This window comes from Lynx canadensis, chromosome B1, assembly GCF_007474595.2.
Source record: "Lynx canadensis isolate LIC74 chromosome B1, mLynCan4.pri.v2, whole genome shotgun sequence".
NCBI classification, from domain to species: Eukaryota; Metazoa; Chordata; class Mammalia; order Carnivora; family Felidae; genus Lynx; species Lynx canadensis.
In genome coordinates, this window is record NC_044306.2 from 122,005,451 (window position 1) to 122,024,667 (window position 19,217).

Genomic DNA, 19,217 nt, shown 5'->3' on the forward strand with positions numbered 1-19,217 from the left:
ATAAGTGGGTCATGACCAATATTGTAAATATTAAATAAAAGACAAGAGAAAACAAAACACCAGAAGGCACTGCACATTATTAGAGGTAAAGTGTGTGTGTGTGTGTGTGTGTGTGTGTGTGTAATTGCGTGTGTGTAGATGTACTGGTTTCAAAAATGATTTATTAACTGAACATTTCAGTTAAAATAAAAACAAAAAATTTAAACTCTTTGTCCAAGGAGCCAATAAATTCTTCTTTCAAGAAGGGTTAACTCTTCTTGAAGGGTTAACCTATGGATCATCAGCACTAAGAATTGGCACTGGACTATCAACATGTTTGAAGTAGGAAAGTTTGGAGTTTTATATAAACCACATAGGTTATATTTAGAATTATAGCCATTTAGCTTATCTGTGAGAAGGTAGTAAGATAGGGGCACTTGAGTGTCTTTATTGGTTAAGCATCCGACTCTTGATTTTGGCTCAGGTCATGATCTCCAGGTTCATGAGACTGAGCCCCATGTTGGGCTCTGTGCTGACAGTGCAAAGCCTGCTTGGGATTCTCTCTCTCTCCCTCTCCCTCTGCTCTCACTTTCTCTCTCAAAATAAACATTCTTTTTTAAAAAAAGAGAGAAGGTAGTAAGATAAGATTTGGAGTCTTGAAAATTAAGCCTTGGGAAATCCCAGGTGAATTAATGCCATTGGCAATTTAATCAGCCATCTTGTTCTCTACCAACACAATCAAAAGAGCAACATTCTCACTAAAACACTTGACGCTGGAAAAAACAACTAAAAGTACCAAGGTTTCAGCTAGTTCCCAGTCTTTCATTTAGTACTTCTTTTTCTGCCTGTTTAGTGCACTAGTCTGACATTTTTCTTTGTTCTTATGGGCATATATCTAGCTTCCTCCCACAGATCCCTTGCATGGCAAGAACGGTACAGACTCGAAACATCATTCTTCCCCCACAGATGTCAAAAATGCATGAGCATGCAATGCGCGATGGACTGTGGGTGGCAAAGAAAGAAGGATCCAAGGCTGTCATAGGCGATATCAATTTCTTTGGTGCAATTATACATGGCACCCATACTCCTAAGGGGGCCATAATTGTAAGAGATGCCTCTTGGTGCAGCCAAGCAGTCAGCTACATATCACTGCACACCCACGGTAGTTAGAGCTCCAGGTGGAGGATGGTGGGGGTTATGGCCTTCACACTGCCAGAACTTAAAATTTAGCAGTGAGACAAGCCAAGCAGGTGTGATAAAAAGAAATCCTCTTAAACTACATTCTTTGAAAAATAATTCTTTTTCAAAATCATTCGAAACGCAAACTGTGCTTTATCCCAGGTTCACGAGGATAGATGCTTTAAGTTTACGAAGCACTTAGGTATTTATATTTCCTTGCAACTTATTGAGATCGGTGGGTTTTGAGTAATGCAACTTTATTTATAATTTTTGTTTCAGTCCTTCTGATTGAAGGTTGCAGATGTTGACTTAAGTAAACACATTAATGAGAATAATAATAAGTTAAAATTAATATTTCCTTTGGAAGAAAAGAGCATGGATGGTGGCAGAAATGCAACCAAGCAGCAGTTATTCTAAAGAAGGCACATAAATGTAAACAACTACTGAGCTTTAAAAGTGCAAATGAAGGAATTTTCCTTGATATTTTCCCCAGCCAATCCTTCTAATCAAAGCCTCAACTGCAATCTTTTCTTCAACCACCAAGAAACACGATAAAATCTGAAGTCCTATGCATTTATGTCTATTTTAAGTACAGTGGGGAAAAAAAAAAAAAAACACCATCCGCCAAAGTTGTAATATCTGAAATGTGAGTACTGTTTTTGAATAGATTCACATCCCACAAGAATTTCATGAAGCAGGTGATAAAGGCGGCAACTTAGGAAAAGAGACTTGCTCAAGCTTTCTTGGCCAGTTCTCGAAGACGTGATGCTGACGCCCAGGTTTTGTGATTCCAAATGTAATCGTCTTTACAGGAAGAATAGATGAACTTATGATTAAGTGTACGGTTGTATGTATCTTATTATTCAACAATAAACCATTTTCACGGGTCTTCAGAAATGCAAACTGTTTACAGCCACAAAGAAATTCAGTAAGAAGAACCAATACCCTCATCTGACTGCATTTGTGATTTCCCTACAGTTAACACTCTACAGCCAGAGACATCACCTTCTAATGCCAGTACATTACCCTCAATATCAATAACAATTCCAGGAAACATCTCCCAGTTTCAAGGTATGACTTCTGTGTAATATGAGTGGAAGCTTGGTTACTTGATCTCTTCTCACCAAGGAAATCCTACAGTCTTTTTAAAAAAGCTTTATTGAGGTATAATCGAAATACAAAACAAAACTGCAGGGACACAAGGAAACTTTGCAAGTGATAGATTTATCTATTACCTTGCTTGTGATGATAGTTTCACAGGTATATACCTTTGTCCAAACTCATCAAGTTGTATACATTAACTCCCTACCAAACTTGATGTACAAAACAGAGCCCTTTCGGAATGAGATAGTTTTTTTTTTGTTTTTTTTTGTTTTTTTTTTTGGTTTGTTGTTGTTGTTGTTTTCCGCTTGAAGCATCATACTTATAGATCACAGAGGCTTGCTTAAATGGGAGGAGAGGGTGGGTGGGGAAGGACTGGGAAAATGGCATACATTAACCAAAGGTGATTTATTTTTTTTTCTTTCTTAAAATAATAGATACTGAGGATGCAAAAAATGCAAGCTCTTCTTCAGCCAGCCCCTCTTATTCCAGTGAGTAACGGACATATCTTCATTCACGGCGATAAATACGCAGAACATTTGAATGTGACTGATAAAGGAGAGGATTCAATTATAGACAGCCTTTATCAACTTTACTGAACCTGCAATCCCATTATAATTCTATCTAACTGCTGCTCGCTTAAGAATTTCGTAGTATTGAGTCTGTTTTTTTTTTTTTTTTATTTTTTAATGTGTTTATTTTTGAAAGAGTGAGACAGCATGAGTTGGGGAAGGGCAGAGAGAGAGGGAGACGCAGAGTCTGAAGCAGGCTCCAGGCTCCGAGCTGTCAGCACAGAGCCTGAAGCAGGGCTCCAACCCACAAACCGTGAGATCATGACCTGAGCTGAAGTCGGATGCTCAACTGAGCCACCGAGGTGCCCCTTGAGTCTGGTTTTAATGAGCACACCCTTGGGATTTTTTCCTTACTTTAGTGCTCAGCAATTACCACCTAGGGTCAAGGTGAATTGATGAGACTAGTCTCAGATAAGCAAAAGTGCACAGGCAGAGGGGTCTATAAAAATGAATTGTTTATCTTCAGAGAACTCTACCTTAATGTTAAAAATGGCCTTTAAAGAAATGCCCCATTTTAGCAAAAACATATATATGTCATATAACACATGTGTATTCTAGGACTGAATAGAAAAAAATCCATTAATTTCTCTAGAAATTAAGGATAAAGTGAATGTATATGAAACTGGATTAGAAAAGATTGTCTAATTTTAGGTAAAGCCGTTCTATTCAATAAGTCAGCATTACATTTACTGACGTGCTAATTCGTGGCATCTTCATTTTTGGAGGCACCAATGATCTCACTCAAGGTCTAATATGAAACAAGCATTTAACCATAAAATTGGAAGTGTAAGCCATCCTACAAAAGAATTGGATAAATATAAGGAGTACATATGCAAGCAGCTAAGAATAACTAATTAAATAAGAACTATAACCTCTGCATCTCTGGTTGTATCCTCATGACAGCTGTCTTGGGAAATGACTGTCAGAACATAAGGCAGGTGCTAAAAACAAAGCAAAACAGCAAGACTCTCCTCTTAAAAACTCACCCTAACTTACTGTCACAACACCTCTCCCTTAAATGCATGACCACATCCACATACATCTCTCTTGGACCATGTGTTCACTTTTAGAAATCGATTCTGCTTTCCACTTATATCCACTTATGCTATTTTATGCTCTTTCTAGTTTTAAGATATCATTATGGAAAGATATTTGTGATATTTTAGGATGCCAACATTATGACTAGAGCAGTTCCAGTATGGGAGATATAGATGATGATGATAGACAGATAGAGAGATAATAGATGATAGATTAGTAACCTTATTATACAGTAGTAAAGAATATAATGTGTGAATGTGGGTCACACTATAGTCTAGAGGACACCTCCAGTCTTCCATTTGCTTCACTTCTCCAGTGTCTAACTAAGGTGAGGAACCAGCTCCCTTAGGTTTACAATTTTATTTCAAAAGGCTGCAAGACTGACATCAAGTGGATATGTCAGAAATGACAACTAGAGCAAAACCTTTGAATCAGATAAATCTTCTTTGCCTAAAATATAATATGTCTAATAGAGTGATGTTCGAAGAAGGAAGGATGCATGCATGCTTTTGCTCAGTAAACTACTTACTGTTAAATTCAACAGCCACGCTAATTGACAATGTCTTCAATACGTTTTAGGTATTATTCTGCCAGTGGTTATTGCTTTGATTGTGGTGACCCTTTCAGCATTTATTCTTGTGGGTTTGTATCGAATGTGCTGGAAGACCGACCCAGGTAGGTGACAGGGTTTTGTCTCATTTTGTTTCCTGAAAGATGAATATATATTCAGTCTAAACTTGAATTTAAACTCTTGAGGGGAGAGGAGGATTGCTGAAAGAAAATGCCATGTTGCTTGATCACAGAAATAGAAGAGAAGGGACAGAGAAACCCATTGAACGCTAACGAATGTAAGGAGTGAGGATTTACTAGTGGCAGATATAATCATATATGAACAGATTATTTTTAATGAAATAACCCCAGTTTTGTGAGTGGTCAGGGGATTATGGTAGTAAAGAAGGCATAAAATGACATCCCTTATCTGTAGTGAAGATTTTTGTCCACTTCCATGTGACAAAAAATAAAGGTAAGTATTGCTAAGGATTTAGTTGAGGGGCCCACAATCTCTAGAGGAGCGTTCTGTGACTTATTCATGCCTGAGGGAGACATCTTCCTTTCGATGAAGGTGTGTTCCATGACTGTTAAAGAAAGGAGGTTCTTTATTATCCTCCTTCATCTCTCCAATAGCATTTAAGGTCCTTCCACTTTTCTTTAAAATGGCACTGCTATTCTTAACTGTAGAGAACAAACTGAGGATTGCCGGAAGGGAGGTGAGTGGGTGAGTAAGAGGAGGAATGGCATAGATGGGTGACAGGCATTAAGGAGGGAACTTGTTGTGATGAGCACTGGATGTTGTATGCAAGTGATGAATCACTAAACTCTACTCCTGAAGTGAAAATAAATAAATAAAAAGCACTGCTCTCTTTTATGTCATCACTCTTTGTTTTTCTTTTTTTTTTCTTTTTGCTACTTCATCTTCTTTTCCCTCCTCTTAAATACTTCTGGTTTCCATAATTGCATTATATTTTTATTTTTTTAATAATTTTTTTTATTTTAAAAGAGACTGAGATTTACAGAAAAGTCACAAAGATAGTTAAAGAGTTCCCTTACACCGCACACCCCATTTCCCTTAGTATTAATATCTGACGGTAGTATTCTATATTTGCCACAATTAATGAACCAATCAATGCATTGTTATTAACTAAATCCTTACTTCATTCAGATTTCCTAGTCTTTTTTCAGTCTGTCTCCTGTCCCAGACACTTGAGCTCTCTCGAACCCCTTTCAGTTCCCATGGCTCAGCAACCCCCTTTCTGTTGCCTTAAGCATAAACCTATCTTTCCATCCCAGACCTGAGCCCTGGTTGTCTAGTGGAGGGCCCTCATCCATGCTATTCCCTCTCCTAGAACACCTTGCTCACCACTTACCTTTTATGACATACCTGATCTGCAATTTATCCATAAAGACCTAGCTCAAACAGCCATTGAGTGTATCTTTCTATAACATGCCATCTCTTTAAGAGAAGTAGAGTGTTTTGTTACTTCTACTTGCACAGAATTTTGTAATATTATTCATCACATTATCGTACAGTTACTTCTCTATGTGCCTGCGTCCACTGCAGGGTGGGTCTTTGTTGGGGCTGCCATAACAAAAATACCACGGTAGGGTGGTTTAAACAACAAACATTTATCACAGTTCTAGAAGCTGAGAAGTCTGATCCAGGCATCCTCAGATTTGATGTCTGATGAGGGCACTCTCCCCGCTTTGTAGAAAGCCACCCTTTTACCGTGTCTTCACATGGTAGAGGGGACAGGAGAGCTCTCTGGGATCTCTTTTATAAGGGCACAAATCCCCTTCATGAGGACTCCCCCTTCCTGACCTAATGACCTTCCAAAGGCTCCACTTCCTAATACTATCCCATTGGGCATTAAGATTTAACACATGAGTTTTAGGAGGACACAGACATTCAGTCCGTGACATCGGGCAAGCCCTCCAAGTCACAAACCACATATCGTTCACATTGCACTGTGTATAATACATAGCAGAGCCTTGCTTGCTGCTTGTTGACTTAAATTTTTAATTTTCAGTAAAATGGAACCTTCCCTTACCTCACTTCAACTCTAAATATTTTACTAACACAACGCTACCTAAGTCTCATATACTCTTAAAAAAGTAAACATCAATTATTTTTATAAGATATGCAAGCCACACTATTCTGGGTTTACCCCCTTGAACAATGTGCTCCCAGGACACTAGTGGATGCTGCTCGTGAGCCCAGTCCCTGACCATGTACCTCACGGAGAGTTCGGGGCCCAAGCGTGACAGTACGAGGCAAAGTTACGAAAAACAGTAGTGTTCATTATAGCTCTTATGGGAAAATAAGAAAAAAACAAAGACATGCCTTTCCCTTTGGGAGTTAGTGAATAAACTTCTTAATAATGTCTGAAATATGTTTCCTTAGTTTCCAGAGGGGAAATAGCAATTTTATAAATCAGTTTAATTTCTCTAAGTTTCTAAAACACCAATACTATTTTATATGGGAAATCGACTATCCAAGTTGAAGCCTGTGGGTGTTGAGTAGGATAGGTAAAAAAATTAATGGGCTAAATCCATTTGTAAAAATACCCGGTACTGAAAGACTGCTTTGCATAAGAAGATTTGCAACTAAGTTATTTGAAAAGTTGACATTTTCTATTAAAGAAATGAATTGGATGAACTGGATCATTCAGGGGAAAAAAATGTATAAAATACCTATAGCTATGGAGAGTTATTCTTTTTTTTTTAACATTTATTTATTTTTGAGAGAGAGCGAGCATGAGCGGGGGAGGGGCAGAGAGAGAGAGAAGGAGACACAGAATCTGAAGCAGGCTCCAGGCTCCGAGCTGTCAGCACAGAGCCTGATGCGGGGCTTGAAGCCACGAACTGTGAGATCATGACCTGAGCCAAAGTCGGATGCTCAACCGACTGAGCCACCCAGGGGCCCCTGGAGAGTTATTTTGAAAGCATATAATACTTTATAACCAAGTTCTGTAATTGTACAATCAGCAAAATCTATGTGGTTATTGTTAACTTTGCTTTCCGAACAGACTTTTACAGCATTGTTATTAAATTGGCACCATTAAACACCCACAGTTCAACTCTCTTCAAGTGTGTGGGTTAGACTTCAAGTTCAGAAAATTTGTAAACATTCTCTGCTTTCTGGAAGACAACATGAATCAGAGATGTCGGTATAAAATTAAGCTTATCTGGATAATGTCGACAGTAGTCCGAGCTTTAACCTAAGTAAGAACAGCACCTATGCAGAAGGTAGTCTGTTCATTCTGCTAATGAACCTGTATTACAGTATTCTAAGGGGAAAAAAAGGCATAGAAAAAAATATCAACTCACTTTGAAGCAGGGCCATAAGCATCATGAGTGATATCATACATAACGCTTAAAATAGGAATTTAAAAATGCTGTTAAAATCCTACTGATGTTGGGAACACAGAGTTAGACTGGTGAACAGCATATGGCGCCATGAATTATATCCTAGGGATTAAGAGTCATGATGGTGTATCTTAGCCAAGATGACAGAAATAGAGGTAGCCAAAATATTAGTGGAAATCAAACTCTTCATAAAACAATGATGGTCATTGCCAGGAGACTTAGAGTGAAAAGGCCCATCCCAATGACAAGGGCTACATTAGACGTGAAAGGAATTCCAAGCGACGAAAGCTGAGTAGCAATGAAATAAAACCACAGCACAGTCAGGAACAAAACGAGGGGGCCCTAGGCAATTACATTAAATAGTTTGCCTAATTTGCCACAAGGTTTGACCACCAACATATCCTCCCTAAAGGCCAAGGCTTTGTGCAGAATGAATCATTCTGAATTCTCACTCTACACCCAAAATGTCTTCTACCAGACTGTGGCGCAGCAGCCAGGCAAAGCAAACAAAAGATTAGCTATAGTTAGTAGCCTCAGTGACATTTTGCAGGGCACTTTTGAGAGGCTGAATCAGTGGGCTCCAGATGCAATTAGAGGCAATGTCTACGTCGTCGTTCGCCACAAATACAGTGGCTTGTGTCTCCAGAAAGAGCAATGTATGAAGGAGAGCCAAAAATCCAATTCTCTGGTATAAAAAGGTAATTGGATATTTTGAGGGAAATTTTTTTCCAGAGATACTAAAATAAACTGAAACATTTTCTGCTGTCTGTGGGATGTGTGACCATGGATAGTAGTTTCACATAGCAATATGAAACTATAAGATTAAAATTAGTCCAGAACTAAATTCAGGGGAGTTGTCCCACTTAGGGCTATTCCATGAATGTGTCAGCCATACCTGAGGAATAGTTGTAACCATATATGAGAAAAAGTCCAGTGGGGCAGCAGGGGAGATTTTTTAAAAGTTACAGAATGGCTTTATAAACATCTCTGCACAGAAAGTAGCTGGGGTCTGGGAGTGGGTGCTTTTATTGCGGGGGGGGGGAGTGGTTGTAGCCAGCTTCTCACAGCTGTAATAACAATTCTCTTCTCCTTTAGGCACACCGGAAAATGGAAATGACCAGTAAGTAGCCACATCATTTTTTTTCCAGAAGCTCTGACTCTACCATATCTGTATCTGTATATCTACATGTAACATTAATCTTCTACTCACACTTTTTTTTTTGGTTTAGTTTTAAAACAAATTGTGCAAAAATCACTAGAAATAGAATTTGGCTATTTGTCAGAACTCTCTATCCAACAGAGAGATTCCAACAACTAAAAGGAAAGATTTGCTCTTAAACTTGGATAAAGTAATAAAATGGGAAATCCAAACATGGAATGCAAAGAGAAAAGAATGCATAAAAATAGCCAGAAAGAAAAACCTCATAGAGATTTTTAAGATAGAGTTTTAAGATAGCTTTCCCAGTGAAAATTTCAGTATGTTCATCACAGTTAGGGAATAATCATGCTTATGCTTTGAGACAGCACTGAGTGGCTTTATCCTAGCAGTCGATGGTTATTGTACTTTGACTTTATTAAAACAAAAAAGCAGTGCTTACCAATCCAGGCAACTGTTACAGTCAAGGTTCTCCAAAGAGACAAATCGTTTTAATGTCAAAAACAAATTTTGTAGTTAAGATTTTGTTGTTGACCTGAATTTGTAGGTTGCCTTTATGGAGTTGTGAACTTTAAAAATAACATCCCTAGATCACCTACCTTTCTTTATTAGAAACAGAGTCTCTTGAGATGTCCAAGTAAAGGAATCTGGGTTTAAAACTGTTTCAAATCTGAGAAAGGATTGAGTGGAGACTCTTGGTTAGAATAGACAGTTCAGCTGCTATAGTGCGGTAGATAGGGCCTCATGAAAAGGGATATCCCCAGAACTCAACATTAGCCCAAAAGGTTTGGAAACATTCCTATGCCTTCCTTCAGGCACCAGAGACCTTTGTGATATGGACCTTGTGTCAAGTGTTTCACGTGTTCTGTTTCTGTTTTATCTGATTATGATTGCTTAACGGTGTGACAGAGATTGATTGGCTTTATTGTAGAGGCAAAAAGTGCTATAAAAGTATACGTCTGTCTGTATGTAAAAAGACACGTTTTCCCATAGAAACACACACACACACACACACACACACACACACACATATATATATGTGCTTTTGTGTCTTCTTCATTCTGTTTATATCCTGTATACTTTCTTTCACAGAGACATACAATGCTAATTACTGCAGTGTTCACTTATGTTTTCTGTTCCAAATAGACCTCAATCCGATAAAGAGAGTGTGAAGCTTCTCACTGTTAAGACAATTTCTCATGAGTCTGGTAAGTATCCAGATTGTCGATTAGCTGAAAATGGTTATTTCAAATTTTTTTAACATGTATTCATTTTTGAGAGACAGAGAGAGACAGAGCGTGAGTGGGGGACGGGCAGAGAGAGGGAGGTACAGAATCCGAAGCAGGCTCCAGGCTCTGAGCTGTCAGCACAGAGCCCGACGCAGGGCTTGAACCCATGAACCGTGAGATCATGACCTGAGCCGAAGTCAGACGCTTAACCGACTGAGCCACTCAGGTGCCCCTGAAAATGGTTATTTCAAAATTGAACTTGGATTTTGTTCATGTGAAACACAATCAAAAAGCATAATTTATTTGGAAATAATTAGTAACTCCCCCAAAATACAAAATTCTCCTATTGGGGAAAGATGAATCCTAGAAATATTATTTTTGGTAAGATTATTGGACTATGGTACTTTTAGAGGTTGCTTTTTATGATATGTATATGTGTCCTAAAGAAGGGGTGGGGACTTGAGGCATTTTCTATTCTGTAGCAGTAGCAGAAAGAACATTAAATGTACCACCCGGTTTTTTATTAATGCTGTTGTTTTATTTTTGCTAAGGGCTATCTATAGTCAGCTAGAACCAGGACTCATCAGTTAAAAATATAAATCCTATTTTGTATCATTTCATATCATTTTAATTGGGTTTCTCAATGAGGAGAAAACATAATCTCCTGTTGGTAACATTTAAATTTCTTTTTTCCAATTTCCTAGGTTTTTTAATTAGATTTGAAATGTGTAAGTTCTTCAAAATATAGATTGTGATTTATATTAATTATATTTGCGTCAAGAGTAATGAAAAATGAAATGTCAGATAGCTTTTAAGAAATGAAGAATTACAGGGGCGCCTGGGTGGCGCAGTCGGTTAAGCGTCCGACTTCAGCCAGGTCACGATCTCGCGGTCCGTGAGTTCGAGCCCCGCGTCGGGCTCTGGGCTGATGGCTCAGAGCCTGGAGCCTGTTTCCGATTCTGTGTCTCCCTCTCTCTCTGCCCCTCCCCCGTTCATGCTCTGTCTCTCTCTGCCCCAAAAATAAATAAACGTTGAAAAAAAAAAATTTAAGAAATGAAGAATTACAGATTTTTTTCTTATTTTGGGTAGACCCAATATTTAAAACATCAGTATTACAAAACAGCCATATGAATAATAGGGGCACCTGGGTGGCTCAGTTGGTTGAGCATCTGACTCTTGATTTGGGCTCAGGTCATGATCCCAAGACCATGGGATCGAGGCCTGCATCAGGCTCCATGCAGAGCTTGGGATTCTTTCTTTCTTCCTCTGCCCCTCGTTCTCTCTCTCTCTCTCTCTCTCTCTCTCTTTCCCTCTAAAATACAAAATAAAAAAATAAAAGATAATTATTCACTCAACAAAACAATCCATGTGGATCTAATTTAAATATCAAGTGAAATGAGTACACTTACAATATGCAGTTCCCCCTATTTGACCTGTACAAAATAGTCACAGAATACAGATGGTATGCAACATGAGAGCTTTAGAATGACCGGCTCCATTTTACATATGCAGCAAAAAACAATTTTGGCAAACAAAAAGCAGCCAATATTGTCCCAATTCAAGAGCAAGATATCAAAGGCTGAATGTGGTCCCAACTTCAGGTAGGAAGTTCTAACTAGAACAAACTACACCAGGCAGACAGAAGACTTGAAAACTGAAGAAGGGTACCCAGAACCTGCAGACATGCCCAGACCCCTAATGTGAGTCATTTGCTCTTATGAGAGACCTTCTTCATTCTTGTATCTAGTCTACTCTTCGATGTACACATTTCCTTTATTCCCACTGTGTTCTCTTGGAGGTAACCGTCTGAATGGGCAAAGGAATAAAATTCATTCATAGAATAATTGGAAACCACTTACAGTTTTCCCCTGGTTGTTCCCCAGCCTCAACTAAATTGCTATGCCTATTCTACCAGGTCAGGGAAGACCAGCCTACATGTGAACTAGTCTTAAATAAGGATCTTAAATGGTGATCACACCATTTGCCAAGAAAAGTTCTCAGAACCTGCCTGTGTCTAGACAAGCATCACAATAATTTCATGCACTCTCCTTAATCCCTTGGGGATTTAACAAAACACTCTGCAGCCTTGGGGCTCTCCGAGCTGTGGGTTAGCAGGCTAACGAGCATTTGGAAGAAGACTCCATGTAGAGACCCTGTGGCTATCCTTGTGAGGAGAGGGCTGGGATCAGGACCACCTGCTCTACTGCCCCCCATTTCTATCAGGGAAATGACAACTGACACCAGAATTGAGGCTTGAGGATTGGAAAACTCCAGAGAAGCTTGTGTTTCTTGGTTGCAAATTTAATACGTGATTCTTCTTTAAGGTCCAAGGAAAATTCGACAAAAACTGATATCTCCCACTCACATTGTCACAAGGGTAATTAATCAGTGAAATAGACTATGGTGAGGTAGTTAGGAAGACCCTTAATTCTCCAAGATTCCTTTTCATCATAAGGAAATTTTTAGGTCACAGGTTTAAGGAGGAAGTATTACCATGTAAATAATAAAATCTATTCTCTGGTTCCTTTGTTTCTGCCAACCTTAATTTAAGAATCATACCTCTTTTAATGAAGTAACCTCTCAATGGTCAGCCCATCCTGATTTTCATGGGAAATATTTGGTGATAGGAAAAAACTGAAATTGTGCATTCAGAGTCTGTTTCAATAGCCTAGAATTAATAATCTAAAACACAATGATCTCCAAATGCTGTTTGTACTACCACGATTTTTATTAAAGTCTGGCCCCTGAAACACTCATCAACAAATCTCTGTTCACTCTCTTTTAAATTCAAATATGTTTTTTTAATAAAACTATGCTCACAATACTCAACAGAAGTTACATTGTTATAACTATTTTTACCCAAATATCTTTTGCCCAACAGTAACACTTTTCCTCAAAGGTAACTAGAATAAAACCTAAAATGGTTAGGTTTGGTACAAATGCACACCTTTGGCCAAATTTTCCACTATCTCCTATATACAAGTTTTAATAAATCTGAAAAATACAGAAAATAATTTGATAGAGCGAATATCTGACTACCCACCATTCAGAATTGATGACTGTTACATTTCATGTTATTTGCTCTGTGGCCTAAGAAATATAGTGCTAATGTGCCTAAGTGGTAACAAAATGAAATTTGAGCTTCAATGGCCATAAGAACTCATTGGATTAGTCAGTACTTTAATTTATAAACTCTGGTATTATATCTCAGAATAAACTGTGCCATTTTAGAGGTCAATAAATCATGTTTCCAAGGAAACAGAGCTCTGTAGCAACCCATCGTCAGGGGAAATGCCAGTGAATACTAAAGTGTCTGGGTTTCCAGAAGCCTCCATGAGCCATAGTTATTGTTCTGGTCATTTTCTCCTAATAAGACAGTTCCTTGCTCCAAAGCCTCCTCTGATTAGGCCATGTTGTTTATCCATCCACACCTCTTGCTTTCTTCAAATATGTGCTCTCTCAAGTAGGTTCTTCTGCTGAAAATGTAACCCATAAATGTTTGCAATTTGATTATTTAAATTAGGAGTTTTCTTCAATGTAAAAGAAAAAGTCTGCTAGAGTACAACAAGAATCTGCTTTCAGAAAGAAATGAGTACCAAATATAGCAGATCAGGCAACCCTTTATGAGAACATACAAGATCCCACTCAGCTTTAGTAAGGAATCTTGCCAAGTTAAACATTACCATGATTGACTGCAAAATATACGTATGTGCCATAATGCATTTTAAATACGATTGCTACTTATATCACATCTCAGGAAGTTAATATACATTGCCTTTTTTTAATATTAAAGACTGTAAGAATTTTGAAGAAAATTCCTTAAAGAATATATGACTTCCCAGAAGAAAGAAAGCATAGTATCTTTGAATTTCATTTTTTTTTTTTAATTTTTTTTTTCAACGTTTATTTATTTTTAGGACAGAGAGAGACAGAGCATGAACGGGGCAGGGGCAGAGAGAGAGGGAGACACAGAATCGGAAACAGGCTCCAGGCTCTGAGCCATCAGCCCAGAGCCTGACGCGGGGCTCGAACTCACGGACTGCGAGATCGTGACCTGGCTGAAGTCGGACGCTCAACCGACTGCGCCACCCAGGCGCCCCTGAATTTCATTTTAAAGTACTAATTGAGGGATGCTTGGGTGGATCAGTTGGTTAAATGTCTGACTCTTGATTTCAGCTCAGGTCACGATCTCACAGTTCATGAGATCGAGCCCCACCTCGGGCTCTGCACTGACAGCCCAGAGACTGCTTGTTCTGTTCTCTCTCTCTCTCAAAATAAATAAATAAAGGTAAAAAAATAAAGCACTACTTGATATTGAACCATTTGGAAGAAGAAAAAGCAGATCTTAACTCATAATTTTCCTCTGCTTAGAAAACTGCTAGGTTTGTATTATCTAAGATGAAGTTCAAACACTTTGGCATGTCTACAAGGCCTTTCGTGATGCACCAGACTTCCTCTTGCTTAGTTTGCAAACCACGTACTAACTCATATTCTCCAGGCACTATTCATCTCCCGTCCCTGTCTTCCTTGCTGAACTCAAGCTCTTTTGAAGGAGGAGGTGGTGTCTTGCTCCCTTTTGTCAAGCCTTCTCTCCCCCACCCCCTGCCACTTCCCCATTACGGTAATGACACATTATGAGTGTATTGTTAGTATACTAACACTAATTAGTATATTATGGTAATTACTCCTTAAATGTGCAGTCATTTTTTTGCTTATTTATTTTTACAAATGAAAGAAAGAAAGAAAGAAAGAAAGAAAGAAAGAAAGAAAGAAAGAGTGAAGATGAGGAAAAAGATGAACGGATTCAGAAAGGCATACATCGATTCAGCTTCTGTCTTCTCAGCCCTTCAATATCTGCCCATACCCTGCATTTCCATCAAGCCTTCCTTGACTGTCCTAGGTGTACATGGTCTTTTCCTCTTCCAAACTTGTTTTTTTTCATTTGGCAAATCAATATATATCACTGCCTTGAAATAGCTCTTTATGGCTTACACTTCCATTTTATTTATTTTTTATTAATTTTTGTTAATGTTTATTCATACTTGAGAGAGAGGAAGAGAGACAGAGAGACAGAGGATGAGTGGGGGAGGGGCAGAGAGAGAGGGAGACAGAGAATCCGAAGCAGGCTCCAGGCTCTGAGCTGTCAGCACAGACCCCAACACAGGGCTCGAACTCACAAGCTGTGAGCTCATGACCTGAGCCGAAGTCAGACACTTAACTGACTGAGCCACCCAAGAGCCCCTTAAACTTCCATTTTAATATTTGACCACATTTTGCATAATGAAGAATAGAGAAAACTAGAGAATTGAAAAGAATTAAAAAGTTCTCATGAAACGCAACACAATACAATCATTAATGGCTTGGTGTATCTCTTTCCAGCTGTTTCTTTTGTAGGTGCATGTTTCATTTGCTTTTACCAAAGACATTATTATAACCTATTGGATTCATATTGTAACTGAATCTTTCTCGTATTTTCTATTCCCAGTTAGACAGAACTTGGAGGGAGATGTTAAGAATTGGAATGATTTTCAGGGCACCTAGGTGGCTCAGTCAGGTGATGGTCCAACTTTGCCTCAGGTCGTGATCTCACGATTCGTGGGTTCGAGCCCCGCATCGGGCTCTGTGCTGACAGCTCAGAGCCTGGATCCTGCTTCGGATTCTGTGACTCCTTCTCTCTCTGCCCCTCCCCCACTCACACTTTCTCACTCTCTCTCTCTCTCTCTCTCTGTTGCTCAAAAATAAATGTAAAAAACAAATTAAAAGAAAGAATTGGAATGATTTTCATAAGCTTCGCCTGACATGACTCTGACAAACAGTAGGGGTTCAATACTTTTTTTTATTTTGTTCACTTCTCATTCCTGTGCTTCATAGTCGCGGATTCCAGGAGGTGCTGTGCTTTTTGCAAAATAACAATAGTGAGCACAGAGTTGTGCTGGAAAGCGGCTAGGAGGGCTGTCGCTCTGTGCCTGGGATTTCTCAGAACATGGCACCTAAGGGGTTCTTGAAAGGGAGTCCCGGGTTGTTCTCCTGGTTGGTCTCTGGCACCATTTATTACCACCATGATAGTGCCGGTGACAGGTGACATTAACGGAGTTTCCAGAAGACAGGTTTCTAAAAGACAGATAAAAGTTGGAGCAAAACAATGACATTTATTCTCAAAGCTGGAGACTTTGACCCATACTGCTTTTATATAGTGTGACTGATGTTGATACTTGAATCTTCCTGAAAGATGCAGGTAGCGTGCAGTGTGTTGATCATGAATGAATTCAGGGGCATGTAAAAACACTTGGGATCCTCTGCTTCCCATTATCCTAGGTCAATATTTATATTTATATTTATATTTATATTTATATTTGTATTTATATTTGTATTTATATTTATATTTATTTATATTTATATTTATATTGGGTGACGGAATAACACTGTTATTTTGACTAAAGCCCCCTCTACTGCTCTGTATATCACCAAAGGGTTTATGTTGGCTTCCAAATTCCTTTTCACAAAACTCTTACCCAACTCTTTAAACAGAGGACCCTAGAATGTCTTCCTGATAAAATGGCAGTTTAAATATATAATACAGTTTTGCTTAGGCTCAAGGAACAAGCAAAAAACTATAACTCATTCCCGAGAGTGCCTCTCTTATTATCACTTCCTGACTCACAACCCCTGCTCCCAGAGAATTAGTTGAGCATTGCTCCTTTAGGGTGGAAACAGATGATGGTGGAACAAAGCTCGTAAATCTTGGTGAACAATTTCCAGGCGATACCAAGAGGCAGATTGTGGCTCTAATGACATTCTTGCCGGGAAATTGGACTTTCCTTGAAAAATAAAAAACAAGCCAAGAAACCTTATTTTCATCCCTATTCACTCTCTGAGCTTAGAGATCAAAACATTTCTTTTGTTTGTAGGTGAGCACTCTGCACAAGGAAAAACCAAGAACTGACAGCTTGATGAATCCTCTCCACACCTGGGCAATAAATATGTAAGTTTTTTTAATTTCATTCAGTGAGATGCTCATTAATATCTGCTTTGTTAGAGTGCTGTAGCTTAGATTATCTCGAAAGACTTTTACAAGCTGAAAAGTTAATGGTTTGTGTCAGGGAGACCATCATTATCTATTTGTCTAAAAACAAACTCTAAGAAGATTTGCCAGAGAACTGCATATATTGGGGGCTATAGAAGATTCTTCCAGTTGCCTTGCCTGCTACAATTCACTCTGCCTATTGGCAATGTTTTCACATAAATGCACTTTGCCTTTACCTCGGTCAGAATATGCACACTAACAGTGGCAGTTAGACAGGGTTCTATTGTTAACAGAGACTCAAAGGACCCAGAATGGCAATGCTTACAAATTTTCAGTTTATTGCAAGAAAAAGATGTGATACAGCAGCTGCGCTAACGTAAGGAGATGCATCCCAGCCAAAGACTGGCGGAGGGCAAGGGGTTCAGAGGAGGGAGGTAGGAGGTCCATTTGTCCTCCCTCTGTAAAGACTGCACCGGGACATCCCTTCCCTGTGGGTGCAGGAACCATGGATGTGTATACAAAGCACCTCAAGCAAGGTGATCCAAAAAGGTAGTCTCAGCTGGGGTTTCTGGTATGCAGCGGGTCACGAAGGCATAGTGTTGCTAAATAACTAGCTGAGACACAGAGCCCGCCAGTGTCTCTATGAGAACAGATGCAAATGAGCAATCTCATTGCAGCAGTTGTGAATCAATAAACAATTGAAACCTCTCAAAACTATGGTTACGAGCAACACTGTTACTCTGTATGTTCTGTGCTTTGACTGGGAGTCCGTGCAATGCACATACATTTCCTCTTTCAGTAAAACAGCTCAGGACAGTTTCTTGCCTGCTAGAATCAACCCTCTTGGTTTAGCATGGGATTGTCTTTTGCTTTCCTAGTATTGAGTAAGAAGATTTTCTTCCTATTTTAGTTTAGTTTTCACAAGATGCAGTGATTAAGTGCCCTCACAATTAGCGTTTGATGCTTTTTAGAACCTGCAGAAGAATTTACCCTTCGGCAACTAACAGTAAAAAAAGCAAAAGAACAAACAAATACGCATATGCCCAAAATTGACCTGACCACGATGGTAGACACTCTGGGTGGTGTCCAGAGGAAGGGATATTATTTTCGTGTCCACTACCTATGTCTACTACCCAGCTAGTAATACAGCGCTGTCACGGACACTCAGAGAGCACTTGTAGAATAAATGATGCTTGCCACGTTTCTCCAGCCAGTAGCAGGAGATGGAGACAGAGGACTGCCACCCAGATGTGAACACCAGTGTCAGATTCTATCCCTTTCTAGCCAGCAAGGGTGGATTAGAAAGAGAAGAATCTGAGATTCTGCCTATCCTTTCGCGATGGACATTTTTAGATGCAAAGTTGGAGAAACTGAGAAATTTAAGAAGTTTGTGGAGGCAGGTGGTCCAAACCTACCTAGTACATGGAAAACTTGCTCTCACGCCTGCTAGGGTTCCTTTGCAACCTTGTGGCTAGTCAAAAGATGCTTTCTAAATTATCAAAATGCTCAACTCTTAGTGACCAACTGTCCAATTTGGCAGAAGACAAAGTCTTCTTTTCAGTTGGAAAGAAAAGGTATACAGAAGTGAGGGATAGTGGTGACCCAAACAAGCTCAACAAAATAAACTTTTGTCCAGTTCCGATTCCTTTCCATTTTTTATACTTTAAAAAATATTCCTAGCCTTTAATTTCATGCCTTTAAATTCTCAGAAATAAGTAGCTTTTGTCTCTCGTCTCTGTAATTTTGGAATTACATAACCATGTTGTGAAGAGTAAAGATCAGAACAGGAAGAAACAAGTTTGACACATCAATTCGACTATTTGTCTTTTTTTCAGTCTATTTCTCTTGGCAATCATTGTACTTTGAACGCAGTAACCAGTGAGCAATGACTTTCTAGATTATCAATTAGAAATCAGATATCAACTCAAGAGATTCAGAATAAATAGGAATGTAGTCATCAGAACCAGAAGCTTTGGGAAAAGAAGTGGGGAATTTTGGAACTGTGGAGGAGTAGC

At 39.0% G+C, this 19,217-nt stretch overlaps 1 protein-coding gene across 2 annotated transcripts in view; it reads left to right on the forward strand.

Moving 5' to 3' along the window:
* The window catches only part of EMCN (endomucin), a 105,173-nt gene that overhangs the window by 79,351 nt on the left and 6,605 nt on the right, over window positions 1-19,217 (forward strand). For both annotated transcript variants that reach the window (XM_030313359.1, XM_030313360.1), the window contains 6 exons: window positions 2,137-2,229; window positions 2,697-2,750; window positions 4,449-4,544; window positions 8,889-8,913; window positions 10,096-10,157; window positions 17,087-17,160. In XM_030313359.1, coding sequence (XP_030169219.1) covers window positions 2,137-2,229; window positions 2,697-2,750; window positions 4,449-4,544; window positions 8,889-8,913; window positions 10,096-10,157; window positions 17,087-17,121 — 365 coding nt within the window. In that variant the 3' untranslated portion in view covers window positions 17,122-17,160. The remainder of the gene's footprint in view (window positions 1-2,136; window positions 2,230-2,696; window positions 2,751-4,448; window positions 4,545-8,888; window positions 8,914-10,095; window positions 10,158-17,086; window positions 17,161-19,217) is intronic.